This window comes from Meriones unguiculatus, chromosome 4 (assembly GCF_030254825.1).
Source record: "Meriones unguiculatus strain TT.TT164.6M chromosome 4, Bangor_MerUng_6.1, whole genome shotgun sequence".
NCBI classification, from domain to species: Eukaryota; Metazoa; Chordata; class Mammalia; order Rodentia; family Muridae; genus Meriones; species Meriones unguiculatus.
Window position 1 is genome coordinate 9,320,263 of NC_083352.1, and position 20,684 is coordinate 9,340,946.

The 20,684-nt window shown below is 45.0% G+C and overlaps 1 protein-coding gene across 5 annotated transcripts in view; it reads left to right on the top strand.

Moving 5' to 3' along the window:
• Positions 1-20,684, top strand: part of Dlgap2 (DLG associated protein 2) — a 715,977-nt gene that overhangs the window by 385,807 nt on the left and 309,486 nt on the right. For all 5 annotated transcript variants that reach the window (XM_060381432.1, XM_060381433.1, XM_060381435.1 and 2 more), the window contains one exon: positions 12,837-12,869. In XM_060381432.1, coding sequence (XP_060237415.1) covers positions 12,837-12,869 — 33 coding nt within the window. The remainder of the gene's footprint in view (positions 1-12,836; positions 12,870-20,684) is intronic.

Below are 20,684 nucleotides of genomic sequence, written 5' to 3' on the forward strand. Positions count from 1 at the left end.
CCTCCAAGGGATTCATTTCATTGATGTGTCCTGTTCTGTTTTAGTTTGGTTGGGATGGGTGTTTTCTAGGTAGCTCAAGTATCCTACATCAGCATCTTGAAGGCTGGAACCACAGGTCTGTGCCCCCTGTCTGGTGGGGCTCCCGCTTTGTGTTGTAAGGAGTTTCTCACTGGCCCTGTGTCCTCTGGTTTCCCACTGTGATCGTCTATTGTTAATTACTCCTCACTTTAAAAATCTTTCCTCTTCTCATGATAAATTGTGAAGTCTTTTTTTTTTTTCTATTTTCCTCCCATTATATGAAAAGCAGAGTCACTGAATAGCTCTTTGGCTTTTCTCCATATGTTCTTCTCCATTCTCTAAATCAGATTTTAAAATCAATCTACAAATTATCCCCCCCCATTTTAACTGCCAGTTGCATGGAGACTATCTATTGCCACAGCCACGGCCTTGCTCATCCTCCTCTTCCCCCAGAGCCCCTCATCATCAATCCTCTCACCTCTTCTCTCTCCCTTCAGACCGTCAGCACTGTTACTGGAGAAATCTTCCCATAATCTAAGTTTCTTATGGTGACTTCCACATAGCCTGCCTGCCTGGCCTGTTTGATTAAGGCAAATTGCCCATCAGTTGTTCTTTGTGAAAATAAACTGATAACATTCTTTCAGTGTTACCTGGGCTTCAAATGTTAAGTTTTCTGGATTGAGCACAAGTATTTTAACTAAGCCTACAAATTGTGAAGGTCTCTGGTGTGGCTGAAATCTCTCTCTCTCATTGTGTGACTGTATGTGTGTTTCTGGTGTGTGTTTGTGTGTGTGTGATGTGTCCCTTTCAAACACTGTATGGTCATAACTTTGCAGTTGGTACAATGTGTGTCATGACTAATAAGTAACTGTTAAATGAATGAATGAGGTATTACAGATCATGTCACTCAAAACTGTATGTACATTGTTGACTAGACTTGATTGACTTGAAGCCAGCAGAGTGGTCTCCTGAGAAAGAAAGACAATACAGTTATGACACATGAGATTAAAGCATTGTAGAAAGATGCTGTTAGAGTTGATGGTCCCAACATAACAATGTTTAAAACAAGTCTTAACAACAGCTAACAGATGACTCCTGGCTATACATATAGAAAAGCATGAACCTCAGCCCCTAAGTCATGCCATACAATTAGCTCAAAATGGACTAAAGTGTAAGCATTAATATTGCAAAACAGCATAGACACACATGTTTTGACCTTAGATTAAATTATCTATAACATCAAAAGCATGAATAACAAAACGTCAATCAACTAAAGTCATCAAAGTGAAAAGCTTTCATGTCCATGTTCGTTATCCACAAAGTGGCACGAATAAAACTTCAGAATGAGGAACATCTTGCAAATCATGTATCTAAAATGTCTCTTATCTAGAAATGGCAAAGAATGCCTATAATGCCTCAAAATGTATTTTTATGTTTGTCATAAAAAGACAAACCAATCAAACAGCAAGCAAAGGACTTGAATAGGCAAGATTTACAAACTTCTACTACACTGAAATCCATGGGAAGCAACTAGGAAAATGCAAATCAAAACCTCACAATTCCACTTTACACCCATTGAAATGACAGTAATAAAAGAGAGGCAGTCAATGTTGGCAGGATGGTGGAGAAGTTGGAAGCCTAGTGTGCCACTGTAGGGGATGGAAAATGACGTGTCCATCTTGAAAATCCGACACATTTCTTTGAAACATTAAATATTAGGTTAGCCTATGACTTGAAATTTCATTTCTTGTTGTATATCCAAGGTGCAAGATAAAAGAAATGTAAAGTGTGTGTGTGTGTGTTTCTGTGTGTGTGTGTATGAATGTTTAGAAACACAGTATTCAAATAGTTGTGACCCTTCCTTCTTTTGGGGGAATCATCTTCCACTGGTCCATAAAGGTAAAGGGAGCAGAAGTGATGAATGCCCCCCCCCCAAATTCGCCACCCCTGGTCAGATGGCCGTGAGTATGACAGAATAACTTTCTGGAACCAACTTCAGTGAGACAGCTCAACTTTATTTGGGGTGAACAGAAGTTATATAGTTCTTGGGGTGTGGGCGGAGGGTTCCCAGGGTAGGCGTATACCATTGGCTGGGGCTTGAGGTACCGGAAATGCTTTATTCACATACCAGAAATTTCAAGATACTTGTCAGGCAGGTTTTTATGTGTGTGTATATGGGGGGGGGGCTTGAACCTGCATGTTGGCCATGGGCCATGTGACTTCCTTCTGGAGTGGGGGTTGTCCTTAGAGACACTTTCCAGATGAAGCCAGGCAAAGAGAAAGGGAGTCCTACAGGTGTGTTCCATATACTTTTGTAATCCCCTTATGGCATGTGATATGAATAGGGTATGAATAATTGACCAAATAGAATTATAAATTCATAAGACCCACACACACATACTAACAAACTGTGTTGTAGTCTTTTTGTGTCAATTCTGGAAATGAGAAAGTTATTTCCCAACTATATTCAGGAAACACATTAGCAGTTCATCAGGTCCCATACTTCTCTCCCTGTCTTTCTCCTAGACTAGTGCTGACCAAGTCCACGCACCTCTGGCCTGCTTGGCTCCCCTCACTGTGTGCTTTGGAGGCAGCAATGCAGAGCCTCTGGAACTAGAGCTCATTCATGCTTTTCTCTCAAGCTGTGAAGTTAAATAGGGTCTTGGGAGCCCATATTTTAAACTAGTATTGGCTTCTCAGAACTGGAGACTTTTCCCAATGTAGCTATGATTCTGCTCCAATTTAAAATATTTTGTAGAGTTAAAAGCTGTTTCAAAGATTTACTCTAAAAAATATATTCAACATAGAGTAAAATATGTCCCAAAGACTCTATACTTTTTCAAGAATGTTTAATTGACAGAAACAGGCAAACTACCTTTAATTCCCAGTGAAAGAAATGGTAGCAATAAATAGGATGTGATGGGTCAGAAAAATTCTCCAGACCTGAAGCAGAAGGATTAAAAGTTCAAGGTGAACCTGGGTAAGTGTGAGTTCAAGATCATCCAGGGCAGCCTTGTAAGATTCTGACACCAAATAAAAGCAAAAAGCAGCATGGGAAGATAGCCAAATGGTAGAGCACTTTCCTAGCATGTGTGAGACCCTAAATTCACCTGTGAGTGCTAAAAATAAATAAATAAAAAGAAAATGAGAAAAAAACAAACAGAAACCACAGCTTCAAGTAAAGTTGAAGTGTCATGGCCGCTGCCAGGTGTTGTGACTCCCCAACGGGGTCCTCCGCCGAAGCAGCCGAGCGAGAGACTGAGACCTGACAGGTAAATAACGGCCTTCACACAGAGCACTAAATCGTGCGTGTGTTGAGTCCTGTGGGTCTTGCTGTAATAAGGTACCTGCGATGAACAAAGAAAAAGCCTTCAAAATAGGTGATATTTTGCTGACACTTTCAGAACAAACTGAGGACACAACAGGCGGTGGCAGGGAACAGCGTTGATGCGGAGGTCCGTGCAGGAAGACTTATGGCTTAGGAAGCTGAAAGTGACCTTGCTGCAGCCTGGGGCTGCTCACGTGTACCCTGGGGCTGTCTGGTTAGGGGGGACATACCCCAAGCCATCGCACGCATCACAGACCTTGGGAACTGTTGCCACCTTTTACATACAGCCGCCCTTTTTCTTGAGAATAATGAGAAAATTGGGCCAAGTCTCCTGAGATGAGTGTTTATTTTCCATGTCTGATAACCAGGAAAGAAGGAATATAGCTGAACACATGTCATAAAAAGCATTAATAAAGTTCATAAGCATCTGGCTGTTCCCTTGTAAGCTAGAAAACTATTCCCAGCACACATATATTTCATCTATATATGTCCTCTATATTTGTGACATCTACATATAACATATTTTTAGAAGTATGTATTTATTTTTGTATACATGTATGCTTACCTGCATTTATTTAATGCATTTTTATATGTTGTGTACATGTAGACAATATATTGGATATAAATGCTTGCTTTTTATTATATCTTATTTACATGCATGCATTATATATTACGTGTACATATAATGATAAATACGTACATGTCACCACATAAGTCTGTATTACAATGCCTGTTTAAGGTCAGGTAAACAATTAATGCTTCTTTGATATGTTCTCCGTGTGGCTCAAGGTTCATAAGAATGGCCAGACTTTTCACATCAGAATAATGAACTTGAGCTGTTTACAGTAGGAAGCAGGGAGTCTGGAGAAGACAAAAACCTTGAAATTCCAGAATAGCAGCAATGTCAGAAAAGCCTAGGACCTGGAAAGATTACAGTGGCAATGGTTTGCCTGGGCACCAATGCAGGGCGTGCAGTGAGGCTGGCTCTCAGGAGAGGCTGGCAGAGTTACATGTGACTACAATCAATCATTTCTCAGCTTCTAATTCCTTTCATGTAGTCAGGGGTGATGAAGTTTTCGTATGTACTGTCCACCTCTCCCCTCTTCACCAGATGATGGCTTCGTGGCCCAGTCTGTGTTTTCTGTGTTCCTCTACCCTGGCTCTGCCTCGTGCCAGAATCGTGTATTTCCTCTAACAGGAATTTTTATCTGAACTCCTGGTTCTGGCTGCCTGAGGTGTTGCAAAATTCCACATCCTCCCACACCTAAAGGGTCCTAGTGCCTATGACAACCTGTCGCTCCTAGCTGTGAGGTGGGGTTTGCAGGGTTTAACTAACACACTCTTGCACAGGGCCTCATGTCTGGCCATGTACCAGCAAAGGGGCAGGTTCTGGAAGCCTGAGGCCTTGCCTTGTCTGGAGACCATTGACTGTTTGTTCTCTGAGCCAGAGACAGAATCCAGGGAGAGGGGACCACTGCTGTGAGAAGCTCGCCATCCTGTTAGCTCTGAGGACAACAGAAGGGAAACATGGCTTCCAGGGGACTCTGACCTCACTACAATGTATGTGTTTAACCTGACCAAGATATTGGCAGGAAGACATGGGAGTGATTGTTTTCTACGGTAGATTTTTAAGTTTTTTAAGCGGTTTGAGAGGCTTCCCTGGATACAGGGGCTGTCAGGGAGAACACTTGGCCTCTCTCCTGATTCATCCTGATTCACTGTGTAAGATGGCGCTGTTACCATGGAGGCTCGGGAGACTCACTTCCTAAAACACCAAGCCTACCAAATACAGTGAAAGCCAGCACAGCTGCCCCCACATGATGACTGCTTAATTAAGATGATTCAGACCTGGACAAAGCCGAGAGCAGTGGTTCTCAAACTGTGGCTGGAGGCCCCTTGGAGATAGCCTGCATGCCAGATATTTACATTCCTATTCATAACAGTAGCAAAATTACAGATATGAGGCAGCAACGAAATAATTTTAGGGTTGGAGGTCACCATACCATGAGGGACTGTGTTAGAGGGTTGTAGCATTGGGAAGGTTGAGAACCACTGGCTTAGAGTTTTAGCTTAACCAGCTAGGTGGGGGTTGTATAATAGTTTTAAGTGGGGAAAGTCCTGCTGTCCTAACGCACAAACCCTGCATGAACTTTATGGCTTACCTTAGTTTTGACTAAGAAGGACAACAGAGCCCTCACCTGCACCTCCGGCCTCGGCAGACAGAATGCTGGGAAAGTGGCACTGAACTCTGAAAACTGAGAGCTGTGGGTCTTTGCAAGAGGAGGGTGGGAGGCTGTCAGATCTAACATGGAGCCAAATGTCTAAATAAGTCATTATTGACTGGCTGCTCCAGCCATCATTTGGGCTAGAAAGGTGAAGTTTGGGCCCCTTTGGCCCCAGGGAATGGCGCTCAGAGCCATGGAACCAAATGAACAAGGCCAAGTAAAAAGTGGGTGAGTAATATGTAAGAATGGGCTAGGGATCATGGCCTCAGGGGAGACCCCTCATGTTTACTTGCATTGTAGTTAGGTTGACTATGGCTGTGATGAAACACCATGACCAAAGCAACCAGGGGAGGGGGAGGGTTTATTTCAGCTCACAACTCTAAGGTCACAGTCCATCACTGAGGGAAGCCAGGGCAGGAACTCAGAGCAGGGACCTGGAGGCAGGAGCTGACGCAGAGGCCATGGAGGGTGCTGCTTACTGGCTTGCTCTTCATGGCTTGCTCAGCTGCTTTCTTATGGAACCCATGACCACAGTGCAGGGATGGCAGCACCCACCATAGTCTGGGCCCTCTCCCACTGATTGCTAATTGAGACAATGCCTTACACCTGGATCTTACACAGAAAGTTTCTTTGAAATGAGGTTCCCTCCTTTCAGATGTCTGAAGCTTGTGTCAAATTAATAGAAAACTACCCAGCACAACTTGTGATACAAGAGGTAGAACTGGGATCAGAAATCAAGGATGGCAGGTTCTTTATTTGTGTTTTTGTGAGTGTGGTTGAGTTAATTGGAAAAGATGGCTGCAGGGAAAATAAAACCCACAAAATCCTTGTGGTTTGTGGGTGGAGGATGGGAAGGGCAGGGCCTTTCCACCATACCGGAGCCTTAGAAATATAACTGTTCTCCAGAGTAGCCTGGCCCCTCAGAGACATTGCTGCCCTCCTCCTGTGTACTGACAGTGCAGCAATTGTGTCATCTGCTCAGAAGTGTTCACAAGGGCCATGAGTGGACTTCCTGACTGAGTAGTTTTTGATGGGCCTTTTGTGTTCCTGAGTTATCAGGGAGGCCAGAACACAGCTTCAGTTTGATTGCTCTTGCGTACTTCTGGTGTGTCTGTAAAAAGCTGGGAAGAGACTGCAGAAATGCTCTGCTGGGTGCAATATTTTGAAAATTGTCAAAACCTAGAAGTTTCCTTCAGGACGATGTGGCTGGTGGTAGGCAAGCCGCTTAATCCTCTCCTTCACTGAAGGGAGAAATAAGAGTGCTGGTCGCCCACACAGAGCACGGCCATCGCTGGATGGATTTGGCCAAGTCGTGAGCACTATCCGGTGAAATTCGCAGATAGCTGTGGTGTGGAAATAAAGAAGCATTGATTTTTCTCGGGAAGAAGCTGGTTCTGCCGAGCTCTAATCCCAGGTGTGCTCTGCGGGGGGGAGCACATATTTGGATTGAATAATAACCGGATGCCAGTTTCCCCGGAGAGCCTAATAATTACTTAACATTCTTAAGTCAAGCTTACTCTGAGTCAGGTAAATATGTGCCCCCAGAATCATTCCAGCCAAATGAGGCATTTCAGAATCAGTGGGTGGGGTTGCAGGGGTGGGGGCTGTGAAGTGCACTCACAGAGGGCCTGCCCTGTGGTCACCCTACTGCCTCCCTGCTCCTGCCTACGGACCCAGGAGAGGGAGGCTGTTGGGAGAAAGCCTCCTGTGCTAGCCACCAGGCCTTGGACAGTTGGTTCCCGTGGCTGTGACTTTTCTAAAGCCACTGATGTCTGGGTTAACCTTCATGGTGTTTTATTTCACTTCAAAAGTCAGATAAGAATTTTATTTGCATGCAGTCATTAGAATGGACTAGCCTGCTTTCACTGTGCCTGTCACAGTCAACAGGGCTCTTCCCTGTTTGGAGCATCCAAAGGACTTCCTATCTGCCATGGCCTCTTTCTGTGTGTGTGATGCCCAAACTGAGCTTTCCCTCTTTTTGGTGGTTTCCCTCTGCTAGTCATCAAGACTTGGGCTCTTGCTCCTCCTGGGAAAGGTCACGCCTAACACACAGTTTTCTCCACTTTTCCAGGTAGCTTCACTTGACCCTACCTGCCCCTTATGGACTTGCCATGACCAGGGCCACCGAAAGATGTGTGGGTCCTGAGAGCATGCTTTGTCCTTCAGAGTCTTAGCTCTTGCTGCACCATGATTGGTTGACCTCTCCCATCAGCATCTCCCCATGTGAGGCGAGTTGTAGCTTTGTAAATTAATAACCAATGATTGCTATCTTTAAGTTGCTAACACTCGCCAGTCATCAGAACATGCTAGGTTGGGACCCATGATCATCTCATCCATTTCTAGAATGACTCCGTGATCTATTACATAGAGAGATACATAAAACAGAAAATGCTTTTAAAGTTAACGCAGTAAACTAAGTGTACTAAAAGTTTCACTCATTTTCTGGTTTCCCATACCGTGCAGTCCCATAGTACTCTGTGACAATCGGAGTCCAATTTCTGGGAGCCATACAGTAGGACGAAATGACTCCCATCCCCCAGTCTCCACATTTACACTGTGGTGTATATACATCTTCACACAAACACTCAAATAATAAACACAATGTAAAGAGTCAAAAGAAAGCTAAGGGAAACACATTCAAAATGATACTGAAAACAGCCTTCTGTGTTTTGCCCTCTCTCCTTGTATTTTGATGTTTGAGATGTTCCACGTGAGCCCTAAGATGCTGCCATAAAAGCGAGGTGTGAGTCACAGGACTGCCCTCATTGATGTGTGGTTAGCCAGAGCTGCTTTACCGCCCCATTCCTTAAGCCACCACCTTCACTCTCAACCCTAGCTGGCTCTGCAGTCAGGAGGGAGCAGGTGTCTAGGGGCTCTCCCCAGGACAAGCACGGAGAGGGCACGTGTGTGGCTTCCGGTGCAGAGTGGGAAGGGTCCTCTGGTAGAATAGGTGGGTAGACTTAAAGTTCCTCCCGTAGATAGGTGCTTTTGCAATTCACGGAGCTGGCTCCCTCTTTCCTGAGAGATTAAAATAAGATCCTTACCATATGCCAGAGCATAGTGAGTGTGGCTCTGGCTGTTCATGCTCTACTGCTCTGGGAATAACCGGATCCTCGAGGGCTGCGTCTGGTGCAGGTGTGTATAGAGCACACATGCAATCATGGGCAGATTTATCAGTCTGTGTTAACTGACATAAATTGGTGGAGTTATCTCCTTATTTAAATGAGTCCAGTGATGGTGGTGAACTTGTAGTTCTCATTACATCCAGCATATCATCAATATGTGTTCCCTGGGAGGACTGACCGTGGGTCTAACCAATGTCAAGTTGGAGTCCATGGGGACACTGTTTGTCATCATGGGATCCTTTGGTAGTCAGCCTTTTGGGCTTAAGGAAACCAAAGGCTGAGGCTAGAGGGCCAGGGAAGGATGGGAGGCAAGAGCTGGCGTAGCCTTTCTTGGGAACTCAAGCTGGGGAGGTACAAACCACCATTTACTTAGCTAAGGTCTAGTACTGACCACCTTGTACTGAGTCTCATTCAGTTTCATCCTCTCAGGAGCTCAGTCCACCATGAACTGCATTGCCTGTGACAGCTCTTCCATCCTTTCACACTAGGGAAAAATGAGTAATCAAGGTTCCAGAAGGTTAGCAGCCAAGGTCAGCATCCTCATCTGTCATCCACCAGTAGGCCAGGTGCTACACCCTCTGAGTGGCCATTTCCTCTCCCCTCAGCTGGTCAGTCAGGGTCATACACTCATGTAACATGGTCATTTTCCTAGTGAGGCATGCTTAAAAGACAGCATCATAAGCTTCCCAGTATTTTCAGTGTGTCTTGGAGTCATGGGGCAGTTAGGGTAAGAGAAGAACTTAGACTGAGGCTCAGAGAACCACACAGGCTCTCACAGGCATTCTTTGCATGGCCAGGATTGTGTTATGGTATCATTATGTCCTTTCTTCAGGATCCTCTCATCCTCATCCCATGATCATGCTGGCCTCGCACTGCATAGTCACGGCCATTTTGAGATGTCTTGCCATTTTAGACCAGCTCTTATTGTCTTACCCACTGGTCCCTGGCTTCATGGGTCTATAGCTTAATCTCACAGGTGGGGACTAAGTATGTCCTGTCCTGCCGTGCAGTCTGCACCACCAGCCATTCACATAGAAAAAAGACTGCCAAAGGCGTCGATCTTCTGCACATCAACTTACCACGTGGCTATTTCCTGCACATCAGGAATACTCGTATCCCTCCATCTCAAAACACTCCTCTGTGTCCTCCCAGTGCTCCCTACTCAGCAGTCAGATTTAAGCCCCTGTGGCAAAGTACTCAACTCAATCAACTGATAAGAGGAAAAATTTTATTTTGACCCATGGTTTCAGGGTCCATGTCCATTGGCCCCATTGCCTTGAGCCTGTTGTAACACACTCCAAGTCCTCACAGGCCTGGAGCTTTTGTGGAGTGTGTTTGGGGCTTCCTTAGTCTGTGCTGGTGCAGTCCTCACTGACTATGGGGCATTTTCCTGGAAGCTGTATGGCCTTCTCACCAGATTCCCAACTATCAGATGCAGTTTCAGCATGTTTTAGAATCATGTGGTTATTCTAGATGCTTCTGGTGGTCATGATGTCCAGAGAATGTGACTGCAAATGGCAGAACCTTGACCCAGTGTGCTTTCTCCACTGAGCTATTATAGTTCCTTCGTGTCGATATGTAACACCCACACTGCAAACCCTAAAATGTTTGAACCAGGAATTCTTGGAGTCATTTACTTCAAGCAGATTTCAAGCATGTGTTTGATATTAAGTACCATCAACTTGGTCACCTGTCAGTCGATGCTATAGCTGCAGAGGCCAGCTGTGAGCGTTCATAGAGAAACAGACCCATAAATATGCTCAGGAGTAGTGATGTAATCACCAGTCCCTGTGGTCCTCCTGGAAACAATACTTTACAGCATGAGCTGTAGATGCACTAATAATTCAACTTGAAATAGCACCTGCTCAAAACTTTGTTCTGAAGACATTATTCTGACGATGGCTGAGCTGGTACCTTTATTCTGAAGGCTTCTGGGTGATCTCTGACTTGTAGGTTTGAATTCACTACAGGGAACATTACTGTGCTGTCGCAGTGTGTCAGCTGGGATGAAATGGAATCCCTGGGGAAAGATACCAGTCATGGGCCAGTGCTGGTATGGATTCTAAGCATTGTAATGCACAGTACAGAGCCAGAGCTATGGTTCAGTTCACACACCAGGAAAGAGGTGGCGTTGACTTCAGCCCCTAGAACAGAGGACGAGTTGGTTATTGCTGAAGGTAGGATTGGATGTTGCTTTTCAATGCATAAAGCCCTATTCGCCTGTGGTGAGTGCCCTCCATAGCATGCTGCTGCCTTGTACTCTCTCACTGTTTCCCTGAGGCCTAACTGTCACCTATGTGTGCTCTGCATTGTGTTTCTGGGTACCGGGTAAAGTTTTTGTGGTGTAGTTTAGAAACTTTGTGCTCAAGTTGAGGAGCTCCTTTTCTGTGGTATCTTTAAAAACATAAACTGTGTGTGTTTATGTGTGTGTGTCTATGTGTGTCTGTATGCCTGTGTCAGCGTGTCTGTGAATGGATGAGGGAGTGACAATGCCTCGGTGTCGGCCCCTAGCTTCTACCATGTGTGAGTCAGGGTCTTTCTTGTTCACTGCAGTGTGTGCCATGCTAGCTGCCCATTATCTTTCCTATCTCCACCCCTCATCTCTCTGTGGGGATTAAAGATGGGTGTGCTACTGTTCAGGCCTTTATCTGGGTTCTGGGAACCTGAACTCGGGCTGTAGGGCTTATCCAGCAAACACTGTACCATTCTGTGGAGCTGGCCTAGCATAGGCTTTGACAGCAGTGCTCATCTTGAGATGAGTAAGACAGAGCCACGGGCCAGGACAGCTCCTAACCCCTGCATTCTGGGGTGGATGTTGAGGCTAAGTGCTCCTGCTAGAAATAGGTTATGGTTCTGACTCTTGGCTTCTCATGTGGAAGTTTCTGACATCTGTGGCAGGATAAAGGCAGCATTGCCCCTAAAAATGGCCCCCTACATGTGTGTGTGGACTGCCTCTGAGTAAGTTTTAGCTTCTGTTTTCAGTGGGGCTTGTGGGACTCCTGTCAGATCTCCTTCTGAGGTCCCCCCACAGTATGTGCACAGTAGACATTTTGTGCATTGACCGTCTGCTTCTCTGTACCATATGGATATGGATTTGGGTATTCTGTAACCCCACTGTGGAGCTTCCTGCACGGTCAGCTCACTCTGCCATTATACTTCCGAATGTGTTTCTGGATATAGGCTGGGTCACCATGTCTGTGTACCCCAAAGTGTGTGGGTGAACACACAGCGGTCACCATGCCTATGTACCCCAACACTGTGTCTAGGTAGAGAAAGAAGTCGCCATGCCTTTGGGACCCTCTTGTGTATATCTGAGTATACACAAAGGTTTCCTCGCCTGTGTATCCCAGTGTACCCAGTGAGTGGTACAGAAGTTACCATGTCTGCATTTCAGACTCTGTCTGGGTACACACATAGGTCACCATGTCTTTTTACCCTGTGTGTGCCTGGGGCAACTGGATGCCATTATACTATATACCCTATAGTCATCCAGCGAGTCAATCTTTGAATCTCTCCCTGCTCCCCAGGGAGGTCTTTGGCTTTCTGGGAATGGGCGTTGTGTATGTTTCTGGTCAAATCTGGACCGTAGGCAGCACTCAGTCCTCCTACATTGTATCTGTACTGTAGGTGCCATGACTTCCCATTGGGTTATATACTGTGGAGAGTGAGGTCCTGTGCATCCCTGTCCACTCTGTGGCCACTTAGGGAGCCATTGGGCTTATGGAGAAATCAGTCAGTATTGGTGGATTTTGGTATCTTTATTGAGATGTGATGTACTTTCTATATCAGAAGATCATTGTGACTGTAACCTCAGTAGAGGTGTGGTCACATGCTTAGCTATTGAAAACAGTACCGCCACCCTCCCAGTTTCCTCTAAGTAGCTTGAAAGTGTTGATCCATGTGCACTTACGCATATGACAGAGAGGTTATTATCTTAATAAAGCATAGCATTCAAGCATTTGCGAGTCCGGGTTTTAGATAGAACTCGCTGAACTGCTAAGTCAGGGCAGCTCTGTGCTGAGGTCTTGGGGGCTCTGGGCAGTGGAGCTGTGGCTGTGTGGGGCTGCCATGACTGCCTCTGTTCATGTGCAGTCTGGAGTCATGGTCCTGGCTAACTCCCCTCTTCTCTTCTCTCCACAGAGTCTCAGTGCACCCTCTGTGGAGAGCCGGAAGGTGAGTACCTCACTTCTGCTTTAGTGGGCAGGGCACCACAGCGTCTCATTGGATTGATGGGACAAACTGCTATAGCAGGTGCATTAGGCAGTATAAAATTGAAAGGATGTTCTTTGTGGCAGTTGTTAAGAAACGTGAATGAAACAGAACAGAACGCATGAGTGTTAGGCAGGAGTTTCCCTCTGGTGTGAAACCAACATGGAGACCCTTTTGGAAATATTTTCTTTGGCTGTGTGCTGTACTTAGGAATTTTAGCTGGTTGTCTCCAGATAATGGATGTCAATATGCATTTGCTAGCTTTGAAAATATTCCCCAAAGCTTCTGATACAATTCACACCAAATGAGGCTTTGTGAAATTGTTCCTAACTGCCAGTGACTTCACCTGAGGGGATGTGCCAAGTGAGAATGAGCTGTCCTTTCTAACGGAAGTTTCAGCCAGGTCCCTCAGTTGAGGCATTTGAGAGCAGAGCTCCTGGACTGATACTCCATCAAAACTACATTTCAAAGCAGTGAAAGCACACTTGCATGGTGCTTTTTCAGTGGTGTGATGAAGAAGAAAGAAAAAGCGGTCGTTTCCAGGTTTTGATTTTGTGTGACATACCAGCTACAAAACCAACCAGCCACCTTTGGGGCTTCAGGGAGACACAGGAGCTGCCTTGGGGTCAGAGGCCTGCCCCTGTGCCCTCTCCTGGTATGAGATTCCTTAACACTGGCTCAGGAACTGGGTATCAAAAGACTTCAGTGCCTTGTAGATCAGCTGAACAGATTCCCCTGCAAAATACAAAACAGCAAGTACCGAGCTAATCTGAAAATTCCAGCCAGCAGGCAACTTCTCCAGTCTGGTGGCAAAAGGAATATTTTGACAAAGTTTCCCAAATTCTTTCCGTGTCACTAACAGCACAGCTGCATTGCAGATTCACTGGTGATAAACTCTGGTAGTTTACATAAATCTCTGCCCCTGGTCTTTCCGGGGCTATGAGAAAAGTTTGTCCTTCAGAGGGTTGGTCCTCTGTCTTACGGCTGCTGTGAGGCTCTCCAACTTTTTTTGGTTCTTGGGGCACCAGGAGTTCTATCATTTCTTCTCCATTATAGCTGTATTGTTACCCCCAGCCTGGGAGCCGTCACCGTGCTGTGCTCTGGCTTCAAGTCCAGTGTCTCTGTCCCCTTCCCCACCTCCATGCTGTGAGCACTAGAGAAGATATGAAGTAACCCTGCTATGCCACAGCTTTAGCAAATTCAAATGAGTTTCATCTGCCTTTTCTAATAACACAGGTCTGCTGTCTGCTGAGTACATGCGCTGTGTTTGGTGTGCTATTCCCAACTCCAGTAACTCCAGTAAAGTATGCTGGCTGATGGCTGGAACATTACAGGCAAAGTGGTGGCCAAGAGGGGTATAGGCTCCTTTTTAGAATTTCTAGGATAGTGATACTGTGTCACTATCTTGGAAGGACCCACGTCTCTTACTGTAGGGGCTGTTATCTCTAACTCCCAGCACTGTTGAATTGGTAGGTCCTCATCTCTGTCCTAGACACTTGGGGCATACTACCCCATGCCTGTCCTTGATTCACTTCCACATCACAAATTTTGTCAGCACACAACACAGTGTGTATTGCTCCGGGATGGATCAGCTTATAAATATTTAAGAGGAGCCAGGCTGGACCTCATGTAAGAATAATCCCAGCTTTCTAAGCGGTGGAAACTAGAAGGTTAAGGAGGAAGCTCTGATAACCTAGAGGTCTTGGTCTATGCCTTCATGAAACTGGCTGCTCTTGCCTTCCTGACCAGCCTTCTCTGAGGCCCTCCCAGGCGCTGATTCAGTTCTGTAAGTGGAACCGGTCCAAACAAGAGAAAGGGAAGAGGGGCTGCCTGGGGCTCAGCTGTGCTTTGTTTTTCGGAAGCACTAGCATATAAATATTCATAGGTTTTTAAATCATTTAAGTAATTAGTCTAAGTGAGAGCTGGCCGGGTGCAGTGAGAGGAATCTAGAATCAGCTCTTTTTGTTCAGTAATTTCTTCGGTGGTGTCTATGTGTTAACTTATAAATGCCACACACAGAAGGGATCAGAGCCAGAAGACCCTGCAGTACAAGGCTCAAAGCCCAGCGTGCCTCCTTGAAAGGGCCAGGTTGAAACAGGGCTGTGGTAGCTTCCCCCTCCTGTCAGAAAGCTGTTAACAGCCTTTCCTGGCTAACCAGTGAAGTGGGAAACACCTATTTGCATTTTAATGGTTAGTTCTTTTGGAGAGAGCTGTTTCTTCATAGAAATGGAATAATTAGCATCATCTCAGAAGATAGTATCTGTCAAACAAATGAGACTAGGAGCAAAGTTGACTGAGGGGCCTCAGAATTCTACAGCTGTGAGTCCCTATAATGACTAAGCCAGATTTTTTTTCAGAGAACCCAACATTTTAAGCATATGCAAAATGTAGATCAAGGCTTCCATATGCAAATTGCCTGCATGGCCTATATTACGAAGTTCTGAATCTTGGCGGCTACGTATTTAATGAGGTATTGAATATATAGCCTCTTAATAGCAAGAAGAGAGAGGTGGCTCAGCTGTGGCTCCTGGGAGTGTAGGGCCACCTGAGTGCAGGGCAACTTCACTGTCTTTGGGTCTACCACTGTCAGGAAGTGGTCACCGCAGCCTGGCCCCATGTAGAGACCTCCCTGAAGGAATAAACACAACAACCTCAGTTGTCATAGTAACTCTCCAACCTAATACTCAGACTCTCTCCATGCCCTTCCCGCTGCTTGCTAGCTCACCCTGACACATCAAAATCTACATGTGCATGATCTGTCATTTTAATATGTCATTAAAATAAGTGTATACACCCTTTTTAAACTTTGTGGATGGGTGTGTGATACCTTTTGCTTTGTAACAAGAGCACAATAAAAAATTTGGACACTGGATGGGGTGGCAAACACATAGGTTCCTGGATAAGTTTACAGGTTTTAGTGTGACACGAGGAAGTGCATAAAAATGGGTTGAGAGGGCTTGTCAGATCCCCTGGGATGTGCCAGAGATTCCCTAGGGTCACACCGTGTAGCTCAATTAAAATGCAAAACAAAACTATTGTGAAGTAAATTTACATGCAGGAATATTCTAAGAAGTGGCAGCATGCAGTTGAACATGAAGCAATCTCCAACAAGGTCCCTTGAGTCCTAACTTAAAAGATACAGTGGCCTGTGGTGGCCATTTAAGTCTACATTTTGGAAAAGTTCTTTGTAGAAATTCCAGGCCCAAAGTAAAATGTTTGTTTTAAAATCTCTACAATCATATGGTAAAAGATTTTCTTTCTAATTTATTATTATTATGATCTTTCAAACACACAAACATACATATTACTTGGAGAATTTTATTCAGATATACAGAATCTTTTACTTCTGCTTTTCTCCCTTCATAAAGCATGACTAAGAAGAAATATACTTAGGAGCATTATGCTCTTGATTTTTTAGTTCAAGAAACTCAAGATTTTCCTCATAAATGACTCTGAACAATACAAAATCTCCCCACTGCTCTTTACACTCAATAAATTGGTGTCACCCTGGGGTTTCAAGACTTCTAAACAATGGAGATAATGAGTCAGGCGCTTTCTGGAAAATGGACACAGAAGTATTTCTGTCCCACCCTCAGCACATTCTGCCTCACTAGAGAGAGAGGGCTCTGATTGCTGTATGCATGCTCACTTTAAGGGTGTACCTTTTAATTCTGTGCTGTGGTTAACAGTGGCCTTTCTTGACTGCTGTTCTTGGATAGTGAATAGAAGATAACCAGCTTTTATTAAGTTCCCGAAATGAGCCAGGCACTCCAAAAGAATTAGCGTTGCCTAGGAACTGAGGCCTCTGCCAGCCAGTCTGTCTTCCAGGAATATGGGATAGTTTGTTGTCTTAGCACAAACCGGAAAGAACCTGTAGGGGTTGGGGTGGGATGGAGTGGATGCTGTCCTTGGAAAAAGTTTGTACTGGAAAAGATCAGGACCTAGGAAACCTAGGCTGAAGCAGAAGGTCCCTTTCCCCAAAGAAAATTCAGAAAAGTGCTTCAGAGCACAGAGCAGAAATCCCTTCAATGTAGCAATGAGAGAGAGAGAGACAGAGACAGACACACACACACACACAGACAGAAGACAAAGACAGAGAGTGACAGAAAGATAAAGAAGAGACACAAACTCAAAGAGAAAGACACACAGAGAGACAGAGAAAGATGAGAGACAGAGAGAGAGAGAGAGAGAGAGAGAGAGAGAGAGAGAGAGAGGAGCCTAGATGAGACATGAAAGGCCTGGGGTGAGGATGTGGTTCCCACACCTGAGCAGATGTAACATGGCCTTATAATACTGGGTTGTTGGAACATGGCAAACGAGCCCCCTCCAAGTAAAACTAAATGTCTATTCAGAGGTTTCCCACTAATAAGAAAATACCCATGAAAACACTGGCCAAGGGTGGATGGGCAGTGTGCATTACATACTTGAGGTTGTAACTAACCTTCTGTTAGGACGCATTAGTCATCATAAATGGGTGTTCTAAGCATGAACGTGACTCTGGAACTCTGTATAGGGAGGAAGATAAATGGGATGAAATTCATGTGAAAGCTGTTTCCACTCTGTCAGGACTGAAGTGCTCTGGATGAGAACCACAGCCCTTCCTCTGCAAACAAATACCCCACCTTAAATAAGCAGAGACGAGCATTGCAAACTCTGTAAATGTACTTCAAGGGAGTGAAGAGACAATAGTAGAACAAGGGACCAAAGCACCTGAAGCAGACCTTTATAGGTATCAGATATGTTTGAAATTATTAAATGAGTTTTTAAAAGTAAAGGAACCCAATGTAAGAAATAGCTTGTATGAGATGATTGCAAAACAAAATAGTGAAAAATGAGCTTAATCTTTTAGTTTGACTTCTGTGGAAATTAGAAGGTGGAGGAGGTGGAGCTGAAGGAAGAATCAGAAAACTAGAAAGCAGGTGTGAGCATATTGCCTAGAGTTCCGCACAGAACACGTAAAGGGTAATAATGCAACCATGGACGATGGCCCCAGAAATACTGTGATAGATCTGGGATCACGTGAGAAGCTAAGAATGCGGGGAAATGGGGAGGATTAGTCAAAGTAGCAAAGGCTGAGACTTTGTTTCCCAGAAAGAAAGATCTGTGTTGCCACTTTGATCCGAAGGTTCCTGAAGCTGAAACCAAATAAATAAAACATACTGAGATCTCAAAGTGAAGCTGTGGGATGTGATGCACACAGATAACCCTTGGAAAGAGCCAAGAGATAGCCAACAGTCTTTGTGACTCTGTTCCTTCAAGCTGACACCAGAGAGAGAGAGTGGCTATATTAATGCCTCCAGAAACTGCCAGGGGTGAAGAATACGGCACAGTTCCATGTGGAGCCGAGTACAAAGGAGGAAAGAGGGATACAAACAAACAAATGGACAGCCACACTAGATGCTTAGTCAGCATTACCTGAGTCACGTGAAGCTTTATTTGCTGATAAGAGGATAATGTTCCAAAGAGCAATTCCAACTTTAAGTGTTGTAATTGACTCAAAATATGTGATAAAGAAAGCAGTATTGCAAGGAGAAGATGGCAAATCAGAAATCATGAGAGGAGCTGGCCTTGTAGGGACCCAGAACCTTTCCGAAGGAAGCTGGTCACTGGAGTGCAGGTGGTATGAGCACACATTGCTCTGTGGCTGGCAGCTCCAGTGGATCCTGTCTCCTGTTCAAGGTCTGCCGTGTACTTGCCTGGCTCCTGTGCAGCACGTAGCAGGTAGTCATCTAAATGTCTGCTCATGCTTTTGTTGGGAACTCTTGCACAAATTCAAGCCTCTGTTAGCTTTCAGATGAGCATGTGTGCCGTAGCAGCATCCCACGGGCTACCCTGTCAAAGTGGGGCATGCCATCTCTTGAGTTACTCTTCTGAACGCCCTTCTAGCTCAGAAAGACATCTCTAAGGCCAACTATAAGACTGTTTCTCAAGTATAGGTTGGATCAAATAAATCCTCCAGTTTTATCCAGGTTCCTCATTGCCCACAGGTTGACTTCCATGTCCGAAGTTGTCCTCATTTGAACTGGCTTGCCAGTCTAACACAAGTACATAAGTTAAGCATTTATTTAACCTAGCTTGTTAAACACTGCTCATTCTTGGTAACCACAACCACATGCTAACCCTCAGCTCCCGGGTACAGTATGCCAAAGGATATTATGACGAAGGAAAGAAGAACAGAGAGAGGAAAGAGAGCGAGCGAGCTTGTGTGCTCACAAAGAGCCCTGAGGATGCACAGAACCCTTAGCCTGCACTGCCTGGGGAGAGGTTTGCGTTTGCACGCACAGTAGAGAATAATGTAATACCCTTGTAGTTGAAAAAGCAATGGTCTAGGGAAAGATCTCCAGGTTGGCTCTGTCTCCATGCCCTGGGTGGATTTTCCTGTGTGTTCTCCTTCATGGATCTATCCTACCACATGGGTTCACTCCACATCTCTTTATGGTGCATTGACCACACACTGATTTCAGCTTTCTTCCAGGACTACCTATGGGAGCCTAATGTGCACGGCATACTGAGCTCAGCACAAGATTTTCAACATGTCTTTTCTTTTTTTTTAACTTTTTTTTTGTGTACCTCCACACACATAGTACCTAGCCCAGTCCTTTCTACTCATAGCTGTATTATTTCTGAGAAATATGTGTACAGCTAGGATACCTGCTCCTGCTACCAACCAAGACAATTCTGTAAGTGCTACATTTAGAATTGGTTGAAGCCATAGATTAAATGTGATAAGATAAATCGAAAGTGAAGATGAATTGCACACACCATCTGGTGTCTGAGACTGGGACAATTATGCATTTATGCTGAATGATATAAATGCACAAATGAGCCCTGATTTTTGAGTTTCTTTCTTTTTATAAATAATATCCAGTATCTGAGATGTAGACAGTCAGCTGGCTTGAAGACTGCTTCCCCTCATCCATTTGCTCAGGAATGTTATAGCCACTGGGTAATTTAAATATCTGGTTTCAGGATGGTTATGGTTGCAGTATTGCCCATTATCTTGTTGATAGTACTATGTGTGGTTGTTGCCTTTTGAATTGCATTTGGGAAGTATGTTCAGAACAGATGATGCCATTGAGTAATAAAGAAAAAGCAATAGAGAAACCACTAGTAATTCATGACAAGATCCTTCACAATATCAAAAGCAGTGGCTCTAGAGAGAGATATTCAGTGCAGGATATCAGGTGACATCTGTCTTCTGTGTCAGAAGCTGCCACTTTGCAAGGAAACCCAGTGTATTGGTCCTCGACATCCTAGGGTGACATAAAGCACTCCAGCCTAGGTGTGGCTTTGCCAATCGGCTCAGCTAACATCCTTGGGAGAAATTCAGAGATCTTATCTCAGAAACATCAAGAGGCTCGGCGCACCTGAGCCTGGGATACCTGCAAAAGTTCAGGTCTCACCAGCTGAATACTTGATGCTTGCCACCCACTGACAAATACTACAGCGGGTGCCAGGACTCTTTGAAAGTCAAGGAAGCATGGATGTTACCTTTACCCTTTGCAGCTTCCCGCAGTCCTGTTGGGATCCCCAGCCTTACTTCTCAGGTGGCTGAAGGGAAACTTACATTGTTCACTGGTCTGAGATCCTCATGGGGGAGGTAGGAAACTAGGGGGAAAGCCTCTGTTTAAACAGTAGGGCTTAGGGACTGGGATGGTCCAGGCTTTTAAGCTACATTCCACCCTGTGCCTCTGTATCACCTTGAGCCCCTGCCATTCTCTTCTGCCTGTGTGCAGATTCCCCCCTGCCTTTCTTGAATTTTGTCTTCTCTTGCCTGCA